At 50.3% G+C, this 27,190-nt stretch overlaps 1 protein-coding gene across 1 annotated transcript in view; it reads left to right on the top strand.

Moving 5' to 3' along the window:
- Positions 1-27,190, top strand: part of LOC139239369 (pyruvate carboxylase, mitochondrial-like) — a 1,004,568-nt gene that overhangs the window by 964,629 nt on the left and 12,749 nt on the right. The window contains exon 12 of the mRNA XM_070868045.1: positions 14,994-15,242. Coding sequence (XP_070724146.1) covers positions 14,994-15,242 — 249 coding nt within the window. The remainder of the gene's footprint in view (positions 1-14,993; positions 15,243-27,190) is intronic.

The raw sequence follows: 27,190 nt of genomic DNA, 5'->3' as shown, positions 1-27,190 counted from the left end.
CGCGTTTTTGCCCCCAAAGTGGATAACCTCGCATTTATCCACATTACACTGCATCTGCCATGCATTGGCCCACTCGCCTCCTGTCCAAGTCACCCTGCAGCCTCTTAGCATCCTCCTCACAGCTCACACCGCCACCCAGCTTCGTGTCATCTGCAAACTTGGAGATATTACACTCAATTCCTTCGTCTAAATCATTAATGTATATTGTAAAGAGCTGGGGTCCCAGCACTGAGCCCTGTGGCACCCCACTAGTCACTGCCTGCCATTCTGAAAAGGACCCGTTTATCCCGACTCTCTGCTTCCTGTCTGCCAACCAGTTCTCTATCCACGTCAGTACATTACCCCCAATACCATGTGCTTTGATTTTGCACACCAATCTCTTGTGTGGGACCTTGTCAACTATATGCAACTATATACATAGTTGGGGTGGAGTGTAGAATGTTTCAGTGTAAGGGGTGTTGCAGTTGTGTGAGGCGGACTGGTTGGGCTGGGTGCTCTTTACCTGTCCGCCATTGTTCATTGTTCCTCGGTTTATATGTAACCTTCAGGGCTGCTGACCGAGGGCCGTGTGGCCCTTTGTCGGCCGGCGCGGACACGATGGGCCGAAATAACCTCCTTCTGCGCTGTACGCTGTAAATTGCTATGTTCCTATTATCAAACAAAATTTGACACTGAGCCACATGAGGAGATATTAGGACAGGTGACCAAAAACTTGGTCATAGGGGTGGGTTTTAAGGAGCGTCTTAAAGGAGGAGAGATATTTAGGGAGGGAGTTCCAGAGCTTGGGGCCCAGGCAGCTGAAGGCACGGCCACCGATGGTGGAGTGATTATAATCAGGGATGCTCAAGAGGCCAGAATTGGAGGAGCGCAGACATCGCGGAGGGCTCCATTAACGGGTCAGGAGAATTATGGAATTTGGGAGGTTGCCCAGAAAATAATGTGTTGGAAGTGATGCCATCACTGGGGGCTCTGGGACTAATGCCAACGTTCCTGCTGGCTTTCCGTGTAGAGCAGAGTGAAAGGGTTTGTGTAATGACGTGTAACTATGGACACTAAGAGCGTTAACATTGGCCTTAGCACCAGGGTTACACTCAGTATTGCCCCATTGAGTTTCTCGGTTGCTATCTATATAGATGCTCCATTTAAGGGGCAGTTAAATAAACTCACTCGAGACAAAGGAATAAATGGTTCTGTCGATTGCGTGAGATGAAGAGGAGTGGTGGCAAGAAAGAAAGACTTGCATTTATATGGCGTCTTTCACCTCCTCAGGACGCCCCAAAGCGCTTTACAGCCAATGAAGTACTTTTGGAGTGTGTCACTGTTGTAATGTCGGAAACGCGGCAGCCAATTTGTGCACAGCCTTGGTAGTCTGTCGTATCCAACAAAGACGTTGATGGGCTAATCATCAGTGGCATGTGTCTTCAAGTGGCTGTATAGGCCAATTCTGGATGCACATAGTCTCTTGCACGTGGGACAAGGGAAGTTCGATGTGCCTGATGCTGACAGTACTGCCACCTGATGTCGTCTATCTCTAGTGTCCCGCAGGCGTTGACGTCAGCTTTCTTCGACGGTCTGGCAGGCGGTCCTCGTGAGGGTTCACCACTGGATTTTATTAGCTGCTGTATTCTCGAGGTCCTTTGGTCGGATGCCACAGTACTGGAGGTTAGCCTTGATGCAATCTTTGTAGCACTTGCGGGGATGCCCCTGGTGTCTTCGGCCTTCACAGAGCTCGCCGTGAAGAAGCTGATGAGGGATCCTTGACCCATCCATACGGATGACATGTCCAGCCCACCGGAACTGGGCTCGCCTGACCATTACCTCGATGCTAGTTGATTGTGCTCTCTCCAGAACCTCAAAGTTTGACACCCGGTCTTGCCAGCGTATGTGGAGTATAGATCTGAGACTGCGCATATGGAAAGCTTCCAACTTTTTGATGTGTCGCCTGTAGGGTGTCCAGGTCTCACATCCATAAAGGAGAGATGAGAGAACGACTGCTCTATACACCAACAGCTTAGTTGACAGTCAGATGTGGTGGTGACTCAACACCTTGGTGCGCAAGTGACCAAGTGCCTGGCTGGCTTTACAGATCCTTGCATCAAACTCCTTGTCCAAGGACCCATCACTTGATATGGTGCTGCCAAGGTACTTGAAGCTGTCCACTGACTTTAGTTGTATACTGCCGATGAAGACTGTGGGAGCAGGTGCTGTGGTGCCAGGGGTGGGCTGATAGAGAACCTCGGTTTTACTCAGGCTGATGGTTAGGCCAAACAATTTGCTGAGTATGAATTGTAGGTCCCTCTCCTTGTGTGCCTTAAGGACGCAGTCGGCAGCAAAGAGTGCCTCTAGGATGAGACCTTTCCGTACTTTGGTCCTTCCAGCAAGGCGGCGAACAGCGAACCATCTAATCGATATTTCAGGTAGACCCCAAACTCCAAGTCTTTTATGGCATTGTTCAAGACGCAGGTAAAGAATAGGTTGAGCAGAACTGGAGCGAGTACACAACCTTGTTTCACTCCATTTGAGACGGCAAATGGGGCCATGGTTGTGTGTCGAAGAGCACTTCACCTGTCATATTGTCATGAAACAGCTCGATGATGTGGACAAACTTCCTTGGGCACCCAGGTTTCGTCAAGACTGACCACAGCGCTGCTCTGTTGACAGTATCAAAGGCCTTGGTGAGGTCAATAAATACAGCGTACAGGTCCATGTTCTGCTCAATGCACTTCTCCTGCACTTGTCTGAGCGCAAAGATCATGTCCGCTGTACTCCGACCAGGTCGAAAGCCACATTGTGTTTCTGGAAGATTTACTTCTGAGACACTAGCTGTGAGTCGGTTCAATACTATGCGGGCGATGATCTTCCCAGCAATGGACAGAAGCGATATTCCCCTGTAATTGCCACAGTCTGCTTTGTTGCCCTTGTTCTTGTAGAGGGAAACTATCATAGCGTCACGGAAGTCCTGTGGCATGTCTTCATCTTCCCAGATGCTAATTATTATGTCATGAAAGGCCTCGAGAGTTGCTGGGCCTACTGCCTTGTAGATTTCGGCAGGGATTCCATCCTTTCCTGGAGCCTTTCCAGGACTCATCTGGTTGATGGCTTTCTTTACTTCGTCCATGCTGGGAGGAAGATCGAGATCTTCTTCGATAGGTTGCTGGGGTATGAAGTCAAGTGTTTCTTCATTCACTGTTGAAGGTCGATTAAAAAGATGACTGAAGTGTTCTCTCCACCTCTCATTTGTGCCAGTCCTGTCTTTGATCAAAGTGCTGCCATTTGCTAAAAGGAGTGTAGTAGTGCTGGGTTTTGATGGTCCATACACTGACTTGATGGCGCTGAAGAACATCTTGGTATTGAGAGTTTCAGCATAATGTTCCACTTCCTCTGCTTTTGTCTGCCACCATTTATCTTGCATCAGAAGAAGGTCTCTTTGTGCTTTGCTCTGCGTGTGTCTGTAGCGGTCCCTCTTGGAAATTGAGCAAGGGTCATTTTGCCATTCTAGGTATGCTTTTTTCTTTTCATCCAGCGTCTTGCACAGCAAGCTCCCACAAACCGCAATGTGATAATGACCAGATCATCTGTTTTCGTGATATGGATAAATATTTGCCCCAGGACACCGGGGAGGACTCCCCTGCTCTTCTTCCAATAGTGGCCGTGGGATCTTTTACATCCACCTGAGAGATTTTACATACACCTCAGTTTAATGTCTCAACCAAAAAACAGCCCTTCCGACTGTGCAACACTCCCTCAGTACTGCCCCTCCGACAGTGCGACGCTCCATCAGTACTGTCCCTCCGACAGTGTGGCGCTCCCTCAGTACTGCCCCTCCGACTGTGCGGTGCTCCCTCAGTACTGTCCCTCCAACAGTGTGATGCTCCCTCAATACTGCCCCTCCGTCAGTGTGGCGCTCCCTCAGTACTGCCCCTCCGACAGTGCGGCGCTCCCTCAGTACTGCCCCTCCGACTGTGCGGTGCTCCCTCAGTACTGCTTCTCCGACAGTGCGGCCCTCCCTCAGTACTGCCCCTCCGACAATGCGGCGCTCCCTCAGTACTGTCCCTCCGACAGTGCAGCGCTCCCTCAGTACTGCCCCTCCGACAGTGCGGCGCTCCCTCAGTACTGCCCCTCCGACAGTGCAGCACTCCCTCAGTACTGCCCCTCCGACAGTGCGGCGCTCCCTCAGTACAGCCCCTCAGACAGTGCAGCACTCCCTTAGTACTGCCCCTCCGACAGTGCTGCGCTCCCTCAGTACTGCTCCTCCGATAATGCAGCGCTCCCTCAGTACTGCTTCTCCGACAGTGCGGCCCTCCCTCAATACTGCTCCTCCGACAGTGCGACGCTCCCTCAGTACTACTTCTCTGACAGTGCAGCGCTCCCTCAGCACTGCCCCTCCGACAGTGCGGCGCTCCCTCAATACTGCCCCTCCGACAGTGTGGCACTCCCTCAGTACTGCCCCTCCGACAGTGCGGCGCTCCCTCAGTACTGCCTCTCCGACAGTGCGGCGCTCCCTCAGTCCTGCCCCTCCAACAGTACGGCGCCCCCTCAGTTCTGCCCCTCTGACAGTGCGGCACTCCCTCAGTACCGCTAGTCAGAGTAGGAATCGCAGGATAGCGCAGATGAATACGTGGCTTGAGGAGTGGTGCAGAAGGGAGGGATTCAATTTCCTGGGACTTTGGAACCGGTTCTGGGGGAGGTGGGACCAGTACAAACCAGACAGTCTGCACCTGGGCAGGACCGGAACAAATGTCCATGTGTTTACTAGTGTTTACTAGTGCTGTTGGGGAGGAGTTAAACTAATATGGCAGGGGGATGGGAACCTATGCAGGGAGACAGAGGGAAATAAAAAGGAGGCAGAAGCAAAATATAGAAAGGAGAATAGTAAAAGTGGAGGGCAGAGAAACCCAAGGCAAAAAACAAAAAGGGCCACATTACAGAAAAATTCTAAAGGAGCAAAGTGTGTTAAAAAAAACAAGCCTGAAGGCTCTGTGCCTCAATGCGAGGGGTATTCGGAATAAGGTGGATGAATTAACTGCGCAGATAGCAGTTAACGGATATGATGTGATTGGCATCACGGAGACATGGCTCCAGGGTGACCAAGGCTGGGAACTCAACATCCAGGGGTATTCAGCATTTAGGAAGGATAGACAGAAAGGAAAAGGAGGCGGGGTGGCGTTGCTGGTTAAAGATGAAATCAATGCAATAGTAAGGAAGGACATTAGCCTGGATGATGTGGAATCTGTCTGGGTAGAGCTGCGGAACACCAAAGGGCAGAAAACGCTGGTGGGAGTTGTGTACAGGCCACCGAATAGTAGTAGTGAGGTTGGGGACAGCATCAAACAAGAAATTAGGGATGTGTGCAATAAAGGTACAGCAGTTATCATGGGCGACTTTAATCTACATATTGATTGGGCTAACCAAACTGATAGCAATGTGGTGGAGGAGGATTTCCTGGACTGTATTAGGGATGGTTTTCTCGACCAATATGTTGAGGAGCCAACCAGGGAGCTGGCCATCCTAGACTGGGTGATGTGTAATGAGAAGGGATTAATTAGCAATCTTGTTGTGCGAGGCCCCTTGGGGAAGAGTGACCATAATATGGTGGAATTTCTTCTTAAGATGGAGAGTGACAACGTTAATTCGGAAACTAGGGTCCTGAACTTAAGGAAAGGTAACTTTGACGGTATGAGGCGTGAATTGGCTAGAATAGACTGGCAAAGGATACTCAAAGGGTTGACGGTGGATAAGCAATGGCAAACATTTAAAGATCACATGGATGAACTTCAGCAAATGTACATCCCTGTCTGGAGTAAAAATAAAACGGGGAAGGTGGCTCAACCGTGGCTGACAAGGGAAATTAAGGATAGTGTTAAAATCAAGGAAGAGGCATTTAAATTGGCCAGAAAAAGCAACAAACCTGAGGACTGGGAGAAATTTAAAATTCAACAGAGGAGGACTAAGGGTTTAATTAAGAGGGGGAAAATAGAGTACGAGAGGAAGCTTGCAGGGAACATAAAAACTGACTGCAAAAGCTTCTATAAATATGTGAAGAGAAAAAGATTAGTGAAGACAAACGTAGGTCCCTTGCAGTCGGATTCAGGTGAAATTATAATGGGGAACAAAGAAATGGCAGACCAATTGAACCAATACTTCGGTTCTGTCTTCACGAAGGAAGATACAAATAACCTTCCGAAGGTACTAGGGGACAGTGGGTCTAGTGAGAAGGAGGAACTGAAGGATATCCTTATTAGGCGGGAAATTGTGTTGGGGAAATTGATGGGATTGAAGGCCGATAAATCCCCGGGGCCTGATAGTCTGCATCCCAGAGTGCTCAAGGAAGTGGCCCTAGAAATAGTGAATGCATTGGTGATCATTTTTCAACAGTCTATCGACTCTGGATCGGTTCCTATGGACTGAAGGGTAGTTAATGTAACACCACTTTTTAAAAAAGGGAGCGAGAAAGCGGGTAATTATAGACCAATTAGCTTGACATCAGTAGTGAGGAAAATGTTGGAATCGATCATGAAGGACGAAATAGCAGCGCATTTGGAAAGCATGAATTTATGAAAGGGAAATCATGCTTGACGAATCTTCTGGAATTTTTTGAGGATGTAACTAGCAGAGTGGACAAGGTAGAACCAGTGGATGTGGTGTATTTGGACTTTCAGAAGGCTTTTGACAAGGTCCCGCACAAGAGATTGGTGTGCAAAATTAAAGCACATGGTATTGGGGGTAATGTACTGATGTGGATAGAGAACTGGTTGGCAGACAGGAAGCAGAGAGTCGGGATAAACGGGTCCTTTTCAGAATGGCAGGCAGTGACTAGTGGAGTGCCGCAGGGCTCAGTGCTGGGACCCCAGCTCTTTACAATATACATTAACGATTTGGATGAACGAATAGAGTGTAATATCTCCAAGTTTGCAGATGACACTAAGCTGGGTGGTGGTGTGAGCTGTGAGGAGGACGCTAAGAGGCTGCAGGGTGACTTGGACAGGTTAGGTGAGTGGGCAAATGCATGGCAGATGCAGTATAATGTGGATAAATGTGAGGTTATCCATTTTGGGGGCAAAAACACAAAGACAGGATATTATCTGAATGGCGGCAGATTAGGAAAAGGGGAGGTGCAACGATACCTGGGTATCATGGTTCATCGGTCACTGATAGTGGACATGAAGGTACAGCAGGCGGTGAAGAAGGCAAATGGTATGTTGGCCTTCATAGCTAGGGGATTTGAGTATAGAAGCAGGGAGGTCTTACTGCAGTTGTACAGGGCCTTAGTGAGGCCTCACCTGGAATATTGTGTTCAGTTTTGGTCTCCTAGTCTGAGGAAGGACGTTCTTGCTATTGAGGGAGTGCAGTGAAGGTTCACCAGACTAATTCCAGGGATGGCTGGGCTGTCATATGAGGAGAGACTGGATCAACTGGGCCTTTATTCACTGGAGTTTAGAAGGATGAGAGGGGTTCTTATAGAAACATATAAGATTCTGACAGACTGGACAGGTTAGATGCGGGAAGAATGTTCCCGATGTTGGGGAAGTCCAGAACCAGGGGACATAGCCTTAGGATAAGGGGTAGGCCATTTAGGACTGAGATGAGGAGAAACTTCTTCACTCAGAGAGTTGTTAATCTGTGGAATTCTCTGCCGCAGAGAGTTGTTGAGGCCAGTTCACTGGATATACTCAAAAGGGAGTTAGATATGGCTCTTACGGTTAAGGGGATCAAGGGGTATGGAGAGAAAGCAGGAAAGGGGTACTGAAGGAATGATCAGCCATGATCTTATTGAATGGCGGTGCAGGCTCGAAGGGCTGCATGGCCTACTCCTGCACCTATTTTTCTATGTTTCTAAGTACTGCCCCTCCGACAGTGCGATGCTCCCTCAGTACTGCCCCTCCGACAGTGCGGCGCTCCCTCAGTACTGCCCCTCAGACAGTGCGATGCTCCCTCAGTACTGCCCCTCCGACAGTGCGCCGCTCCCTCAGTACTGCCCCTCAGACAGTGCGATGCTCCCTCAGCACTGCCCCTCCGTCAGTGCGGCGCTCCCTCAGTACTGCCCCTCCGACAGTGCGGCGCTCCCTCAGTACTGCTCCTCCGACACTGCGGCGCTCCCTCAGTACTGCCCCTCCGACACTGCGGCGCTCCCTCAGTAGTGCACTGGAGTGTCACTAGCAGGCTCGTGTGGAGCATAAACACTGGCATCTGTTAGGCCAAAAGGCCTGTTTCTGTGCTGCACATTCAATGTAATTCCCCACTGAGTTTCTAGGTTGCAGTGTATACCGACCCTGTGATGTTAATGGTTTGGAGCTCTGTTCTCCTGTCCGGTACTTCCAGATCACAGCAGGTCAGAGGCTGGGTATTCTGCGATGAGTGTCTCACCTCCTGACTCCCCAAAGCCTTTCCACCATCTACAGGACACAAGTCAGGAGTGTGATGGAACACTCTCCACTTGCCTGGATGAGTGCAGCTCCAACAACACTCGAGAAGCTCGACACCATCCAGGACAAAGCAGCCGCTTGATGGGCACGCTACCCACCACCTTCAACACTCACTCCCTCCACCACCGGCGCCCCCTGGCTGCAGTGTGCACCGTCTACAAGATGCACTGCAGCAACTCGCCAAAACTTCTTCGGCAGCACCTCCCAAACCCGTGACCTCTAACCCCTAGAAGGACAAGGGCAGCAGGCGCATGGGAACACCACCACCTCCACGTTCCCCTCCCAGTCACACACCATCCCGACTTGGAAATATATCGGCCGTTCCTTCATCGTCGCTGGGTCACAATCCTGGAACTCCCTCCCTAACAGCACTGTGGGAGCACCTTCACCACACGGACTGCAGCGGTTCAAGAAGGCGGCTCACCACCACCTTCTCAAGGAGCCATTAGGGATGGGCAATAAATGCTGGGCCTTGCCAGCGAAGCCCACATCCCGGGAACGTATTTTTTAAATGGGGGCCACACCATTGTATCCTGTAACGAAGAAGAATTCCATGGAATCAGAGGGCACTTTTGATGGGATAACATGGGGCTAGGGAAAGGCTGTTCCCTGATTATTGGAAAGGGAAACCCAGTAGCGTCAGATTTTCCCCATGGTCCGGTCCGAATTCCAAGTGAGTTATCAGGGGAGGGGCTGAGTGGGAGCCATTAACAAGTCGTCAGAGGTCTAGTGACACATAACCTGACACAAAAAATCTGCAAAAGGATATAGACAGGCTAAGTGAGTGGGCACAAATCTGGCAGATGGAGTATAATGTGACAAAATGTGAGGTTATCCACTTTGGCAGAAATAATAGAAAAGCAAATTATAATTTAAATGGAGAAAAATTGCCAAGTGCTGCAGTACAGAGGGACCTGGTGTTCCTTGTGCATGAAACACAAAAAAGTTAGTCTGCAGGTACAGCAAGTGATCAGGAAGGCAAATGGAATGTTGGCCTTTATTGCAAGGGGGATGGAGTATAAAAGCAGAGAAGTCCTGCTGCAACTGTACAGGGTATTGGTGAGGCCACATCTGGAGTACTGCGTGCAGTTTTGGTCTCCGTATTTAAGGAAGGATAGACTTGCATTGGAGGCAGTTCAGAGAAGGTTCACTCGGTTGATTCTGGAGGTGAGGGGGTTGTCTTATGAGGAAAGGTTGAATAAGTTGGGCCTGTACTCATTGGAATTCAGAAGAATGATCTTATTGAAACTTATAAGATAATGAGGGGGCTGGACAGGGTAGATGCAGAGAGGATGTTTCCCCTCGTGGGAGAATCTAGAACTAGGGGGCATAGTCTCAGAATAAGGGGCCGCCCATTTAAAACTGAGATGAGGAGGAATTTCTTCTCTCAGAGGGTTGTAAATCTGTGGAATTCTCTGCCCCAGAGAGCTGTGGAGGCTGGGTCATTGAATATATTTAAGGTGGAAATAGACAGATTTTTGAGCGATAAGGGAGTCAAGGGTTCTGGGGAGCGGGCGGGGAAGTGGAGCTGAGTCCATGATCAGATCAGCCATGATCTTATTGAATGGCGGAGCAGGCTCGAGGGGCCGAATGGCCGACTCCTGCTCCTATTTCTTCTGTTCTCATGAACACCTGGCCAGCAAGGTACCAGAGAGTTTGGGGGAGGTGGGATTTGATATTTGCTATATCGTCAATTCCCTGAGCTGTGATGACATTTATTCTGCTTCTTGTAGGTAATAAGTGGGGTTTTATTTTGAAGTATTTGCTTTCATAATGGACAGGAAAGTAGAAAGTGATTACTTTGTATTTCAACAGTGCTGAATAGAGAATCTAATATCCTTTTAACTCACTCAATCACCATCACGGTATAATGACTGGACAAGAAATTCAGCCGATTCAGCATTGAATTAGTTTAGAAAGAAGCAAAGCGGCAGAATCCAATTTTCCTTTTTCCAGTCGTTAATCTGTTCTGGGTCTACCCCCCCCCCGCCCCCCGCTCGGCCTTCGCCAGAATGATACCAGGGCGTAAAGGGTTAAATAATGAGGGTAGGTTGTATAGACTGCGGGGGGGGTTGGGGCGTTTTGAAATCGCCCCCCCGCGCCCCGTTTGGAGGCGATAAACTTCCCAGAGCCGGGACATTTATCGCCAGGCCCGGAGGTTCCACCCCCAGCGCGTTATTCAGCCCCTCCGCCCCTCGATGGACGCGGGGCGATATCAGAGGCACTCCACGTCCATGGAGGGGCGCACCCATGGCCGTTCAGCGCCAGCGTTCCAGATTCCCAGCACCCTTTGTGTGAAGCAGTGCTTCCTGACATCGCCCAGAACGGCCGGGCTCTGATTTTAAGGTGACGCCCCCTTGTTCTGGACTCCCCCCACCAGAGGAAATGGTTTCTCTCGATCTCCCCCCATCGACTGCTTTAATCATCTTAAACACCTCGATTAGATCACCCTTTAATAAGAACATAACATAAGAAATAGGAGCAGGAGTCGGCCATTCGGCCCCTCGAGCCTGCTCCGCCATTTAATATGATCCTGACTGATCTGATCATGGACTCAGCTCCACTTCCCCGCCCGCTCCCCATAACCCCTTATCCCCTTATCGGTTAAGAAACTGTCTGTTTCTGCCTTAAATTTATTCAATGTCCCAGCTTCCACAGCTCTCTGAGGCAAGGAATTCCACAGATTTACAACCCTCTGAGAGAAGAAATTCCTCCTCATCTCAGTTTGAAATGGGCGGCCCCTTATTCTAAGATCACACCCTCTAGTTCTAATCTCCCCCATCAGTGGAAACATCCTCTCTGCATCCACCTTGTCAAGCCCCCTTATCATCTTATACGTTTCCATAAGATCACCTCTCATTCTTCTGAATTCCAATGAGTTGAGGCCCAACCTACTCAACCTTTCCTCATAAGTCAACCCCCTCATCCCCGGAATCAACCGAGTGAACCTTCTCTGAACTGCCTCCAAAGCAAGTATATCCTTTCGTAAATATGGAAACCAAAACTGCACGCAGTACTCCAGGTGTGGCCTCACCAATACCCTGTATAGCTGTAGCAAGACTTCCCTGCTTTTATACTCCATCCCCTTTGCAATAAATGCCAAGATTCCATTGGCCTACCTGATCACTTGCTGTACCTGCATACTATCCTTTTGTGTTTCATGCACAAGTACCCCCAGGTCCCGCTGTACTGCAGCACTTTGCAATCTTTCTCCATTTAAATAATAACTTGCTCTTTGATTTTTTTCTGCCAAAGTTCATGACCTCACACTTTCCAACATTTTACTCCATCTGCCAAATTTTTGCCCACTCACTTATCCTGTCTATGTCCTTTTGCAGATGTTTTGTGTCCTCCTCACACATTGCTTTTCCTCCCATCTTTGTATCGTCAGCAAACTTGGCTACATTACACTCAGTCCCTTCATCCAAGTCGTTAATATAGATTGTAAATAGTTGGGGTCCCAGCACTGTTCCCTGCGGCACTCCACTAGTTACTGGTTGCCGAGAGAATGAACCGTTTATCCCGACTCTCTGTTTTCTGTCAGGTCGCCAATCCTCTATCCATGCTAATATATTACCCCCAACCCCGTGAGCTTTTATCTTGTGCAATAACCTTTTATGTGGGACCTTGTCAAATGCCTTCTTGAAGTCCAAATACACCACATCCACTGGTTCCCCTTTATCCACCCTGTTTGTTACATCCTCAAAGAACTCCAGCAAATTTGTCAAACATGACTTCCCCTTCATAAGTCCATGCTGACTCTGCCTGACCGAATTTTGCTTTTCCAAATGTCCTGCTACTGCTTCTTTAATCATGGACTCCAACATTTTCCCAATCACAGATGTTAGGCTAACTGGTCTACAGTTTCCTGCTTTTTGTCTGCCTCCTTTTTTAAATAGGTGCGTTACATTTGCAGTTTTCCAATCTGCTGGGACCTCCCAGAATCCAGGGAATTTTGGTAAATTACAACCAATGCATCCACAATCCCTGCCACTACTTCTCTTAAGACCCGAGGATGCAAGCCATCAGGTCCAGGGGATTTATCTGCCTTTAGTCCTATTATCTTACTGAGTACCACCTCCTTCGTGATTGTGCTTGTGTTAAGTTCCTCCCCCCCTATAGCCCCTAGACTATCCACTGTCGGAATAATCTTCTACACTCGAGGTATCATTCTGGTGAGGGGAGTATCATCATCATAGGCGGTCCCTCGGAATCGAGGAAGACTTGCTTCCACTCTAAAAGTGAGTTCTCAGGTGACTGAACAGTCCACTACGGGAATTACAGTCTCTGTCACAGGTGGGACAGACAGTGGTTGAAGGAAAGGGAGGGTGGGACTGGTTTGCCGCACGCTCCTTCCGCTGCCTGCGCTTGGTTTCTGCACGCTCTCGGCAACGAGACTCGAGGTGCTCAGCGCCCTCCCGGATGCACTTCCTCCACTTACAGCGGACTGGTCTTTGGCCAGGGACTCCCAGGTGTCGGTGGGGATGTTGCACTTTATCAGGGAGGCTTTGAGGGTGTCCCTTGTAACGTTTCCTCTGCCCACCTGGGGCTCGCTTGCCGTGTTGGAGTTCCGAGTAGAGCGCTTGCTTTGGGAGTCTCGTGTCTGGCCTGCGGACAATGTGGCCTGCCCAGCGGAACTGGTCGATGCTGGGGATGTTGGCCTGGTCGAGGACACTGAGGGGTTGAGTGTATCCTATAGAAGATTCGCTACTTAAAAGAGGAAAATTGGATTTTGTCGCTTTGCCTTCTTCCAAAATAATTCCGTGCTGAAAAGGCTGAATTGCTGTGAAGTCATTGTGCTGTGATGCTGATTAAGTGAGCCAAAACGATGTTAGATTCTCCAGTCAACAAACTGTTGAAATACAAAGTAATCACATTCCACTTTCCTGTCCATTATGAAAGCAAATGCTTCAAAAGAAAATCACACTGTCAGCTGTTGCTCAGTGGGCAGCATGTTCAACTCCGAGTCAGACAATTGTGGATTTAAGTCCCACTCCAGGGACTTGAACACATAAATCCAGGCTGACACTCCCAGTGCAGTACTGAGGGAGCGCCGGACTGTCAGAGGGGCAGTACTGAGGGAGCGCCGCACTGTCGGAGGGGCAGTACTGAGGGAGCGCCGCACTGTCGGAGGGGCAGTACTGAGGGAGCGCCGCACTGTCGGAGGGGCAGTACTGAGGGAGCGCCGCACTGTCGGAGGGGCAGTACTGAGGGAGCGCCGCACTGTCGGAGGGGCAGTACTGAGGGAGCGCCGCACTGTCGGAGGGGCAGTACTGAGGGAGCGCCGCACTGTCGGAGGGGCAGTACTGAGGGAGTGCCGCACTGTCGGAGGGGCAGTACTGAGGGAGCACCGCGCTGTCGGAGGGACAGTACTGAGGGAGCGCCGCACTGTCGGAGGGGCAGTACTGAGGGAGCGCTACACTGTCGGAGGTGCAGTGTTGCAGGGGCAGTACTGAGGGAGCGCTGCACTGTCGGAGGGGCAGTACTGAGGGAGCGCCGCGCTGTCGGAGGGGCAGTACTGAGGGAGCGCCGCACTGTCGGAGGGGCAGTACTGAGGGAGCGCTGCACTGTCGGAGGGGCAGTACTGAGGGAGCGCCGCACTGTCGGAGGGGCAGTACTGAGGGAGCACCGCACTGTCGGAGGGGCAGTACTGAGGGAGCGCTGCGCTGTCGGAGGGGCAGTACTGAGGGAGCGCTGCACTGTCGGAGGGGCGGTACTGAGGGAGCGCCGCGCTGTCGGAGGGACAGTACTGAGGGAGCGCTGCACTGTCGGAGGGGCGGTACTGAGGGAGCGCTGCGCTGTCGGAGGTGCCATCTTTTGGATGAGACGTTAAACCGAGGCCCCGTCTGCCCTCTCAGGATATAAAAGATCGCATGGCACTATTTCGAAGAAGAGCAGGGGAGTTCTCCCTGGTGTCCTGGCCAATAGTTAGCACTGAATTAACATATCAAGAGCAGATTATCTGGCCATTGCTGTTTGTGGGAGCTTGCTGTGCGCAAATTGGCTGCCATGTTTCCCACAATACAACAGTGACTACTGTCCAAAAGTACTTCATTGGCTGTAAAGCGCTTTGGGCCGTCCGGTGGCCATGAAGGGCGCTATATAAATGCAAGCCTTTCTTGTCTATTACCTGCAAGGGGCAGTATGACGATCCTTATTGTTCAGAGGTGGGAGCTGAGACAGGGAAGGTACGTGCCTCGAATATAAAATTCTCATCCGTCTGCCCTCTCAGGTGGATTTCAAAGATCCCACGGCCACGATCGGAGGTAGAGCAAAGGGAGTTCTCCCCGAGGTCCTGGGGCCAATATTTATCCCTCAAACAACACCTTAAAAGCAGATGATCTGGGTCATTATCACATTACTGTGTGTGGGAGCTTGCTGTGCACAAATTGGCTGCTGAGTTTCCCACAGTACAGCAGTGACTACACTCCAAAAGTACTTCATTGGCTGTAAAGCGCTTTGGGATGTCGTGAGGTGATGGAAGGGGGCGAGTGGTTCAAGGACATCCCGGGGTTTGTTACGGTGCAGGGTTCGGTCGGCTGACGCAGTCTCATTGTTGTTTGTTGCCAGGTGCTGAAGGATCTGCCCAGGATCGAGGGGCGCCCTGGGGCCTCGCTCGCCCAGATGGACTTTGAGAACCTGGAGAAGGACCTGAAGGCCCGGCACGAGGAGGACATCACCCCCGAGGATGTAATGTCGGCCGCAATGTATCCCAAAGTCTTCGAGGAGTTCAAGGACTTCACTGCGCAGTTTGGGCCGGTGGAGTGCCTCAACACTCGCCTCTTCCTGGAGGGACCAAAGATCGCCGAGGTGTTTGAGGTGAGCGGTTCCCGAGGATGGACACAGAGTGTACAGCACAGATCTTGAGCGATAAGGAGAAAAGGGGTTATGGGGAGCGGGCGGGGAAGTGGAGCTGAGTCCATGATCGGATCAGCCACGATCTTATTGAATGGCGGAGCAGGCTCGAGGGGCCGAATGGCCGACTCCTGCTCCTATTTCTTATTACATGGCGAGGGAGGTGGGGAGAAGTGTCTCGACATGCTCTGGTCATCATGGTGTGGGCAGGTTGGATGGACCAGCTCGCCTTTTTGTGCCTGTTATTTCAGATTTGTCAGTTCCATTCAGAGTCTAACTACTGCTGGTATTACTTACCATTGTGTCGGGGGAAATCGGGAGAGAAAAAGGGAGAATTGGAGAGAGGGAAAATGGGAGATGCAGGGAGAGAAAGGGGGATTTTGGAGAGAGAGAGAATGGGGAAATCAGAGAGGGAGAAAGGGAGATAATGGAGAGAGAGAGAATGGGGAAATTGAAGAGAGTGAAAGGGAAATATTGGAGAGAGAGAGAATGGGGAAATCAGAAAAAGAAAGGGGGGATATTAGAGTGAGGAAGAGCTGAAATTAAAAGGAGGGAAAAAGGGATTGTTATATCTATACTGTACCCATGAATGACTCCACGAGGCAATGTGTTGTACTCAAACTGTAGTGACCCTAGTCCTTTATTCAGAACCCCAGAGTGAGGCACAAGCATGATGGGCAGCCTTTTATACTTGACCCTGCCACCAGGGCAGGAAACCCCGGTCTCCACCAGTTGCACCCTCTAGTGGTGCTAGCATAGTATATACACAGCGTAAACCTTATTGATAGTACATCAGGTAACAAGTCTCCATCTTATGCAACTATACAGTGACTACACAGAGAGTATATCTATAGTCTGCATATATAACAGGGATAATCAGTGGTGGAGAGAACAAGAATATCGGAGGGGGGGAGAAAGAGCGAGAGAGGGAGAATGGGGAAATGGGAGAGAGCGAGAGAATGGGGAAACCAGAAGGAGGTAGAACGGGAAAATCAGTGATGGAGAGAGAGAGAGGATATCGGAGGGAGAGACGGGATATTACTGTGTGCAAGACAAACTGTGTTGCTGTGAGCAAGACAATTTCACAGACTCTGATCGCATTAACTGCTCCGGTGACCCATTGTGACCTGACCGTGACACGCTCACAGCCGAGGGGAGATTTGTTTATCGGGCAAGAAGCACCCCCTAGCCCCAGACGTTACCTCCTCTCTCCACCGCACAGCGCGTGGTGCCACCAAAAGGCTATCAGGTCCTTGCAATCTATTTCCAGGATGCAATTAACCTGGTGACCCTGCCCACAGGCAGCTCGGCACCTGCTCCAGTGGCGTGTCGGTGTGGAATAAGCAATCTCCACTCAATTCTGACGGGGAGCTGAGCTACAGTTGTGCTGTATTCTGTTCGAAACGCACAGCATCTCACCCTCGCACGGGGCCTTCTTTCAATTTGCAATCGCAATCATTCCTACTCGTGTGGCAGACATTGAAGGAGATATTTCATAACTCTGAACAAAAATATATTCCAGTGAGAAGGAAAGACGTTAAGAGAAGTGGCTAACTGAGGAAATACGGGATGGTATCAAATTGAAAACAAGGCCATATAATGTGGCCAAGATTCGTGGGAGGCCAGAGGATTGGGAAATTTTTTCAAACCAGCAAAGGACGATTAAAAAAATAATAGAGAGAAGATGGATTATGAGGGTAAACTAGCAAGAAATATAAAAACAGACAGTAAGAGCTTCTACAGGGATATAAAAAGAAAGAGAGTAGCAAAAATAAACGTTGGTCCCTTAGATGATGTGACTGGGGAATTAATAATGGGGAAGAGAAATGACGGAGACTTTGAACAAATATTTTGTGACAGTAAAAACATCCCAATAAGGAATAATCAAGGAGCTATAGGGAGGAACTTAATACAATCACTATCACGAAAGAAAAAGTACTCGTAAAATAATGGGACTAAAGGCGGACATGTCCCCTGGACCTGATGGCTTTCATCCTCGGGTCTTAAAGGAAGTGATAGTGGATGCATTGGTTGTAATCTACCAAAATTCCCTGGATTCTGGAGCGGTCCCAGCGGATTGGAAAACCGCAAATGTAACGCCCCTATTTAAAAAAGGAGGCAGACAGAAAGCAGGAAACTATAGACCAGTTAGCCTGACATCTGTCATTGGGAAAATGCTGGAGTCCATTATTAAGTATGATTCAATCAAGCAGAGTCGGCATGGTTTTGTGAAAGGGCAATCATGTTTGACAAATTTTCCGGAGTTCTTTGAGGATGTAATGAGTAGGGTGGATAAGGGGGAACCAGTGGATATCATGTATTTGGATTTCCAGAAGGCATTCGATAAGGTGCCACATAAAAGGTTACTGCACAAGATAAAAGTTCACGGGGTTGGGGGTAATATATTAGCATGGATAGAGGATTGGCTAACTAACAGAAAACAGAGAGTCGGGATACATGGGTCATTTTCCAGTTGGCAACCAATAACTAGTGGGGTGCCGCAGGGATCAGTGCTGGGGCCTCAACTATTTACAATCTATATTAATGACTTCGATGAAGGGACCGAGTGTAATGTAGCCAAATTTACTGATGATACAAAGATGGGTGGGAAAACAAGTTGTGAGGACACAAAGAATCTGCAAAGGGATATAGACAGGCTAAGTGAGTGGGCAAACATTTGGTAGATAGAGCATAATGTGGGAAAATGTGAGGTTATCCACTTTTATAAGAAAAATAAAATGGCAAATTATTATTTAATTGGAAAGAGATTACAAAGTGCTGCAGTACAGCGGGACCTGGGGATCCTTGTGCATGAAACACAAAAAGTTAGTCTGCAGGTACAGCAAGTGATCAGGAAGGCAAATGGAATGTTGGCCTTTATTGCAAGGGGGATGGAGTATAAAAGCAGAGAAGTCCTGCTACAACTGTACAGGGTATTGGTGAGGTCACACCTGGAGTACTGCGTACAGTTCTGGTCCGTATTAAAGGAAGGATTTACTTGCATTGGAGGCTGTTCAGAGAAGGTTCACTCGCTTGATTCCTGAAATGAAGGGGTTGTCTTATGAGGAAAGGTTGAGCAGGTTGGGCCGATATTCATTGGAGTTCAGAAGAATGGGAGGTGATCTTATTGAAATGTATAAGATTCTGAGGGGGCTGGACAGGGTAGATGCAGGGAGGATGTTTCCCCTCGTGGGGGAATCTAGAACTAGGGGGCATAGTCTTAGAATAAGGGGCGCCCATTTAAAACTGAGATGAGGAGGAATTTCTTCTCTCGGTGGGTCATGAATCTGTGGAATTCTCTGCCCCAGAGAGCTGTGGAGGCTGGGTCATTGAATATATTTAAGGTGGAGATAGACAGATCTTTGAGCGATAAGGGAGTCAAGGGTTATGGGGAGCGGGCGGGGAAGTGGAGCTGAGCCCATGGGACCTCCAGGAGCCGCGCAGCTTAACAGCAACGTTCCGATCGAACCTCTCAGGTCGACGTAAAAGGTCCCACGTTATGACTCAAAGAAAAGCAGAGGAGTTCTCCCCGGTGCCCTGCCCAATATTTATACCTCAACCAACATCACTCAAATATATGATCACATTGCTGTGTGTGGGAGCTTGCTGTGCACAAATTGGCTGCCGCGTTTCCCACATTAAAGGAAGAAAGACTTGCATTTGTATAGCACCTTTTTCGACCACCGGACGTCTTAAAGCGCTTTACAGCCAAAAAAGTACTTTTTGGAGTGTAGTCACTGTTGTAATGTGGGAAACACGGCAACCAATTTGTGCACAGCAAGCTCCCACACACAGCAATGTGATAATGACCAGATCAACTGTTTTTTTGTTATGTTGATTGAGGGATAAATATTGGCCCCCATGACACCGGGGAGAACTCCCCTGCTCCTCTTCCAATAGGGGCCATAGGATCTTTTACATCCACCTGAGAGGGCAGACAGGATCTCGGTTTAACGTCTCATCCGAAAAACAACACCTCTGACAGTGCAGCACTCCCTCAGTACTGCCCCTCCGACAGTGCGGCGCTCCCTCAATACTGCCGCTCCGACAGTGCGGCGCTCCCTCAGTACTGCCCCTCCGACAGTGCGGCACTCCCTCAGTACTGCCCCTCCAACAGTGCGGCGCTCCCTCAGTACTGCCCCTCCGACAGTGCGGCACTCCCTCAGTACTGCCCCTCCGACAGTGCGGCGCTCTCTCAATACTGCCCCTCTCACAGTGCGGCGCTCCCTCAGTACTGCCCCTCCGACAGTGCGGCACTCCCTCAGTACTGCCCCTCCGACAGTGCGGCGCTCCCTCAGTACTGAACCTCCGACAGTGCGGCGCTCCCTCAGTACTGCCCCTCCGACAGTGCGGCACTCCCTCAGTACTGTCCCTCCGACAGTGCGGCGCTCCCTCAGTACTGCCCCTCCGACAGTGAGGCGCTCCCTCAGTACTGCCCCTCCGACAGTGCGGCGCTCCCTCAGTACTGCCCCTCCGACAGTGCGGCGCTCCCTCAGTACTGTCCCTCCGACAGTGCGGCGCTCCTTCAATACTGCCCCTCCGACAGTGCGGCGCTCCCTCAGTACTGCCCCTCTGACAGTGCGGCACTCCCTCAGTACTGCCCCTCCGACAGTGCGGCGCTCCCTCAGTACTACCCTTCCCACATCACAACAGTGACCGCACTTCAGTAAGTACTTCATTGGCTGTAAAGCGCTTTGAGATGTGCTGAGGTTTTGAAAGGCGCTATAGAAATGCAAGTCTTCATTCCTTCCTTCTGCCGCTCCCTCCATTTACCGAGGCTTCTTGCACCACGAGCTCCCCCGTCCCAGTCCTCCAGCGCACTCCCCTCCCCATACTTCCACATCGATTCCCAGATCCCAAGCAGCTTTCCCTGCTATTCCCACAGCCCCTCCTGCGCGGGGCGGCCAGACCCTGAGACCACCCAGGCTCGGGGCCCCCCCAACGTTACCTACGCTCCCCGGGTAATGACGCTGGCAGGTGATCGGCGGGGTGAAAACACACCATGCAAAGTGGGCAGCCTGGTGCTTGTCCAATGGGTGCCCGGGCCATAGGCCGTGGAGGTCGGGGGGCGATGACTTTAACCAGGACCAGAAAACACCTTCTACACAAACATTTCACTCACTTTAACTGGCGCGATTACTGTCTCATTGTTTGCCTGTTAATGAAATTAAATGAACGAATCTTTGATGATGTGCTTCATGAATATTCGATTTCTTCTTCCCAAATTGCTGCCATTATCCACTCGCTCGGTGTGATTACATGTGATTATCCTGCTCCCAACGGGCTGCCAATCCTCAGTCACTGGATACAGGGCACTGCGAGATTCTGTACATCGGCACTGCGTACCCCTCCCCCTTCCCCGGTGTACAGACCCCCCACCTCGGTGTACATCATAGATACCTCTTCACATAAGAACATAAGAATTAGGAGCAGGAGTCGGCCATTCGGCCCCTCGAGCCTGCTCCGCCATTCAACAAGATCACGGCTGATCTTCGACCTCAACTCCACTTTCCCGCCCGATCCCTCGATTTCCTTAATATCCAAAAATCTATCGATCTCAGCCTTGAATATACTCAACGACTGAGCCTCCACAGCCCTCTGGGGCAGAGAATTCCAAAGATTCACCACCCTCTGAGTGAAGAAATTCCTCCTCATCTCAGTCCTAAATGGCCGACCCCTTATCCTGAGACTGTGACCCCTGGTTCTAGACTCCCCAGCCCGAGGGGAAACACCCTCCCTGCATCTACCCTGTCAAGCCCTGTAAGAATTGTGTATTTTTCAATGAGATCACCTCTCATTCTTCTAAACTCTAGAGAATATTGGCCCAGTCTCCTCAATCTCTCCTCATAGGACAATCCCCCCATCCCAGGAATCAGTCTGGTGAACCTTCGCTGCACTCCCTCAATGGCAAGTATATCCTTCCTTAGGTAAGGAGACCCAAACTGTGCACAATACTCCAGGTGTGGTCTCACCAGGGCCCGGTATAATTGCAGTAAGACGTCTTTACTCTTATACTCAAATCCTGCTGTAATAATACCCCACGCTGACTTTATATAGCATGTTTCACAATCTAACGTATTTCACTGCCAATCAATCAAGCTCCCTCTACACTGTCCCAAACACTCCCAGGGCAGGTACAGCACGGGGTTAGATACAGAGTAAAGCTCCCTCTACACTGTCCCAAACACTCCCAGGGCAGGTACAGCACGGGGTTAGATACAGAGTAAAGCTCCCTCTACACTGTCCCAAACACTCCCAGGGCAGGTACAGCACGGGGTTAGATAAAGAATAAAGCTCCCTCTACACTGTCCCATCAAACACTCCCAGAGCAGGTACAGGGGGTTAGATACAGAGTAAAGCTCCCTCTACACTGTCCCATCAAACACTCCCAGGGCAGGTACAGCACAGGTTAGATGCAGAGTAAAACTCCCTCTACACTGTCCCATCAAACACTCCCAGGGCAGATACAGCACGGGGTTAGTTACAGAGTAAAGCTCCCTCTACACTGTCCCAACCAACATTCCCAGGGCAGGTACAGCACAGGGTTAGATACAGAATAAAGCTCCCTCTACACTGTCCCATCAAACACTCCCAGGGCAGGTACAGCACAGATTAGATGCAGAGTAAAACTCCCTCTACACTGTCCCATCAAACACTCCCAGGGCAGATACAGCACGGGGTTAGTTACAGAGTAAAGCTCCCTCTACACTGTCCCATCAAACACTTACAGGGCAGGTACAGCACAGGGTTAGATAGAGAGTAAAACTCCCTCTACATTGTCCCATCAAACACTCCCAGGGCAGGTACAGCACGGGGTTAGATACAGAGTAAAGCTCCCTCTAAATTTGTCCCATCAAACACTCCCAGGGCAGGTACAGCACGGGGTTAGATAGAGAGTAAAGCTCCCTCTACACTGTCCCATCAAACACTCCCAGGGCAGGTACAGCATGGGGTTAGATACAGAGTAAAGCTCCCTCTACATTGTCGCATCACACACTCCCAAGGCAGGTACAGCACGGGGTTAGATACAGAGTAAAGCTCCCTCTACACTGTCCCATCAAACACTCCCAGGGCAGGTACAGCACGGGGTTAGATAGAGAGTAAACCTCCCTCTGCACTGTCCCATCAAACACTCCCAGGGCAGGTACAGCACGGGGTTAGATAGAGAGTAAACCTCCCTCTACACTGTCCCATCAAACACTCCCAGGGCAGGTACAGCACGGGGTTAGATACAGAGTAAAGCTCCCTCTACACTGTCCCATCAAACACTCCCAGGGCAGGTACAGCACGGGGTTAGATACAGAGTAAAGCTCCCCCTCACACACCCTGTACCCACATTCTGTGCCCGGGTATCTTAAGAAGCTGAAAAATTGGCAATTTGTGATTTCCTGTGTGAATTGGGCAAGTGTTTTATTCAGTGCTAAGTTCCCATTCACAACAGGCTCCAGGAGAATGAATTGCAGTCCGACAGATATCTGTTCCAACCTTTTAACCGTTCATTACAATTCGATTCCACTGAATACGCTCTCTCACATTATGCTGGTGCTTTGAAATCGGCACGGTGTTTTTAAAACCCCATTTCACACGGTGCATTGAAGGCTCTCTCTGTGAGACGCGATATAGAATTCCCCGAGCAGCCAACGTTTTGGGGGAATGGTGGGGGCTCGGTGTAACGTCCTTCGCTGAGTGTGACCTTAAGCCGGCGTTAGCCACACAGGCAGCCTTCAGCCGTCTGTCAGTGGTCTATGCGCCGGGGTTAACACCACTGACCCGAGGCCAGACTCTGTCGCGGGAACTGATGGGCTCCGAGCAATACCGGCCGCTGGGGATTAATGCAACCCCTGGTGACTGACAACAGAAAGGTGGCCGCGCTTCAAATCCCCAATTACTGCAAAATGCCACACAGAAATCGGGAAATAAAGCTCACACAGCCTGGCCTCGGAGTCTTGGGGCGACACAGCCAGTCAGCGCTTCCTTTATTCTTTATTCCTCGATATGTTTAAGCCTGGTAAGGAACGTAAGAGCAGGAGGAGACCATTCAGCCCCTCGAGTCTGCTCTGCCATTCAATCAAATCATGGCTGATCTGCGACCTAAGAAAGAAAGACTTGGATTTATATAGCGCCTTTCTCGTCCACCGGACGTCCCAAAGCGCTCTGCAGCTATTGAAATGCAGTCACCGTTGTAATGTGGGGAACGCGGCAGCCAATTTGCGCAGAGCTTAGCTCCCACACACAGTGATATGCTAAAGACCAGGTCATCTGTTTTTTTTTTGTTATGTTGATTGAAGGTTAAATATTGGCCCCAGGACACCGGGGAGAACTCCCCCTGCTCTTCTTCAAAATAGTGGCCATGGGATCTTTTACATCCACCTGAGGGGGCAGACAGGGCCTCAATTTAAAGTCTCATCCAAAAGACGCCACCTCCGACAGTGCGGTGCTCCCTCAGTACTGCCCCTCCGACAGTGCGGCGCTCCCTCAGTACTGCCCCTCCGACAGTGCGGCGCTCCCTCAGTACTGCCCCTCCGACAGTGCGGCGCTCCCTCAGTACTGCCACTCCGACAGTGCGGCGCTCCCTCGGTACTGCCCCTCCGACAGTGCGGCGCTCCCTCAGTACTGCCCCTCCGACAGTGCGGCGCTCCCTCAGTACTGCCCCTCCGACAGTGCGGCGCTCCCTCAGTACTGCCTCTCCGACAGTGCGGCGCTCCCTCAGTACTGCCCCTCCGACAGTGCGGCGCTCCCTCAGTACTGCCCCTCCGACAGTGCGGCGCTCCCTCAGTACTGCCCCTCCGACAGTGCGGCGCTCCCTCAGTACTGCCCCTCCGACAGTGCGGCGCTCCCTCAGTACTGCCTCTCCGACAGTGCGGCACTCCCTCAGCACTGCACTGGGAGTGTCAGCCTAGATTACGGGCTCAAATCTCTCGAACCCAGTCGAACCCACAACCTTCTGACTCAGAGGCGAGAGTGCTGCCCACTGAGCCATGGCTGACACGGTTATGCAATGTCCCACTCCCCCAGTTTTTTCCCCCAGAGCCCTGCAATTATGCTCCCCGTTTATAGGTGGCTTGTAGCAGGGGGGTGTTCACCCTGAGACCCTCGGGTCACATTGCGAGCCCGCACCCGAACCCTGGGCGATTAGTCCCACACACAGCAGTGCTGTTCTCCTCAGTGCTGTTTGAATTCTTTATACCATCACTTGTTTGCCAAGAGTTCTTATTTAACAGCTCTGCGTTCTTGGGGAATTGATCACAACGTCAAAATGTGTTAGTGCAGTCACATCCTGCTAATTCACTCATTTTGCACTAACGGATTTTTTGAGTTATCCAATCACTCAAATTAAGCAACGTAAATAAGAGGGCAACCTGGGGATTCGGTGCTTAAAAAAACACATCCAATTTATCGGCTCTTTTGAGCTAAGCGATTTAGAATTAGGAGGCGGCTGTGTCGGTAAATTGAGCTATATACAAATTAATGGGAGCAGGGATTCAAATGTTAATGTCAGGCCCCTAAAAGGGAGACTTGCATTTATATAGCGCCTCTCACATCTTCAGCACGTCCCAACGCGCTTTACAGCCAATGAAGTACTTTTGGGGTGCGGTCACCGTTGTAACGTGGGAAACGCGGCAGGCAATTTGCGCACAGCAAGCTCCCACACACAGCAATGCGATAAATGACCCAGATCATCGGTTTTTTTTTTCGTGATGTTGGTTGAGGGAGAAATATTGGCCCCAGGACCCCGGGGGAGAAAATAAAAGCCCAGGGGATCCAGGGCAAAGTGGCAAGTTGGATCCAAAATTGGCTCAGAGACAGGAAGCAAAGGGTAATGGTTGATGGGTGTTTTTGTGACTGGAAGGATGTTTCCAGTGGGTTCTGCAGGGCTCAGTACTGGGTCCCTTGCTTTTTGAGTTATATATCAATGGCTTGGACTTGAATATTGGGGATATGATTAAGAAGTTTACAGATGAGACTAAAATCGGCCGTGTGGTTGGTAATGAAGAAGAAAGCTGCAGACTGCAGGAAGATATCAATGAACTGGTCAGGTGGGCAGAACAGTGGCAAATGGAGAATTGTGAGGTAATGCATTTGGGGAGGGCGAGCAAGGCAAGGGAATACACATTAAATGGTAGGACACTGAGAAGTGTGGAGGAACAGAGGGACCTTGGAGTGCAGGCCAGGTAGATAAGGTGGTTAAGAAGGCATACGGAATACTTGCCTTTATTAGCCGAGGCATGGAATACAAGAGCAGGGAGGTTATGCTTGAACTGTATAAAACACTGGTTAGGCCACAGCTGGAGTACTGCGTGCAGTTCTGGTCACCACATTACAGGAAAGATGTGATTGCACTGGAGAGGGTACAGAGGAGATTTACGAGGATGTTGCCTGGACTGGAGAATTTTAGCGATGAGGAAAGATTGGATAGGCTGGGGTTGTTTTCTTTGAAACAGAGGAGGCTGAGGGGAGACCTGATTGAGGTGTATAAAATGATGAGGGGCCTGGATAGAGTGGATAGGACGGACCTGTTTCCCTTGGCAGAGGGGTCAACAACCAGTTGGCACAGATTTAAAGTAATTGGGGGGAGGTTTAGAGGGGATTTGAGGGGAAATGTCTTCACCCAGAGGGTGGTGGGGGTCTGGGGCGGAACTCACTGCCTGAAAGGGTGGTAGAGGCAGAAACCCTCACCACATTTAAAAAGTACTTGGATGTGCACTTGTAACCTACAGGGCTACGGACCGAGAGCGGGAAAGTGGGATTAGGCTGGGTAGCTCTTGGTCGGCCGGAGCGGACACGATGGGCCGAAATGGCCTCCTTCCGTGCTGTAAATTTCTATGATTTTATGATTCGATAACTCATCCCTGCTCTTCTTGCACTAGTTGGGGCAGAGATTGGGGCCATGGAGGGAGAGGGATCGGGCCTCTGACCGGGAATACGTGTCTCCTGCCCGCCATATTGGTCAGTGCCTGATGTGGTCGCCAGGTGCAAGGGCGGAAGATGGATCACATTGTCATTCAGCACCAGGCCCAGTCGAACTTTCCTTAACTTTTCAGTCTTCCCACGCTCTGATTATTAATTCATCTCTCCACCTTCCGGCAGAAATAACAGGGTGTGATTAATACAAGTGAAAGGGGACAGCACAGAATCCCAACCACTTTATTCATTGGATTGTCGTCACTGAGACCCCCAGGCTCATTAACTTTGGGGCAGAAGCTTTGTTTCCAAGCTGCAGAATGGGGACATGAAAGAGCCTGTAACTGGGTGGGTGGCACTGCCCACACTTGCTGTGGTTCAGAGCCAGTTGCAGGCGGGGACCGTGGAGATCAGCATCAACACCCAGGCCGAGCGCCTGTGGAGAACGCGGTGAGACGTGGTGGGACGTGACCACAGCACCGCCAGTGGGCAATGTGTGTATTGCAGGGGACACCTGACCCAGCCAATTGAGAGACAGAAAGGGAGAGAGTAAGGAAGGAGTTGTTCACAGATCTCGCAAATACATGGAGATGGAAGGAAAGAGATAGAGAGATCACCAAAGAGATAGAGATTGAAAGTGAAATATGGACAGGTAGAAAGCTGGAGAAAAATAAATCATGACAGCAAGAGATAAATAGAGCGATTTATAGACAGATTGATACAGACAGAGATATAAACAGACAGACAGACAGAGAGACAGACAGAGAGACAGAGAGACAGACAGACAGAGAGACAGACAGAGAGACAGACAGACAGACAGAGAGACAGAGAGAGAGACAGAGAGAGAGAGACAGACAGATAGACAGATAGAGATAGATAGATAGATAGATAGATAGATAGATAGATAGATAGATAGATAGATAGATAGATAGATAGACAGACAGACAGATAGATAGATAGATAGATAGATAGAGACTGACAGAGTGACAGAAAGACAGAGAGACAGACAG

Source organism: Pristiophorus japonicus, chromosome 27, assembly GCF_044704955.1.
Source record: "Pristiophorus japonicus isolate sPriJap1 chromosome 27, sPriJap1.hap1, whole genome shotgun sequence".
In the NCBI taxonomy this organism is placed as follows: domain Eukaryota; kingdom Metazoa; phylum Chordata; class Chondrichthyes; family Pristiophoridae; genus Pristiophorus; species Pristiophorus japonicus.
Note: the sequence above shows the minus strand (reverse complement) of the source record. Positions and strands in the feature narration are given on the sequence as shown.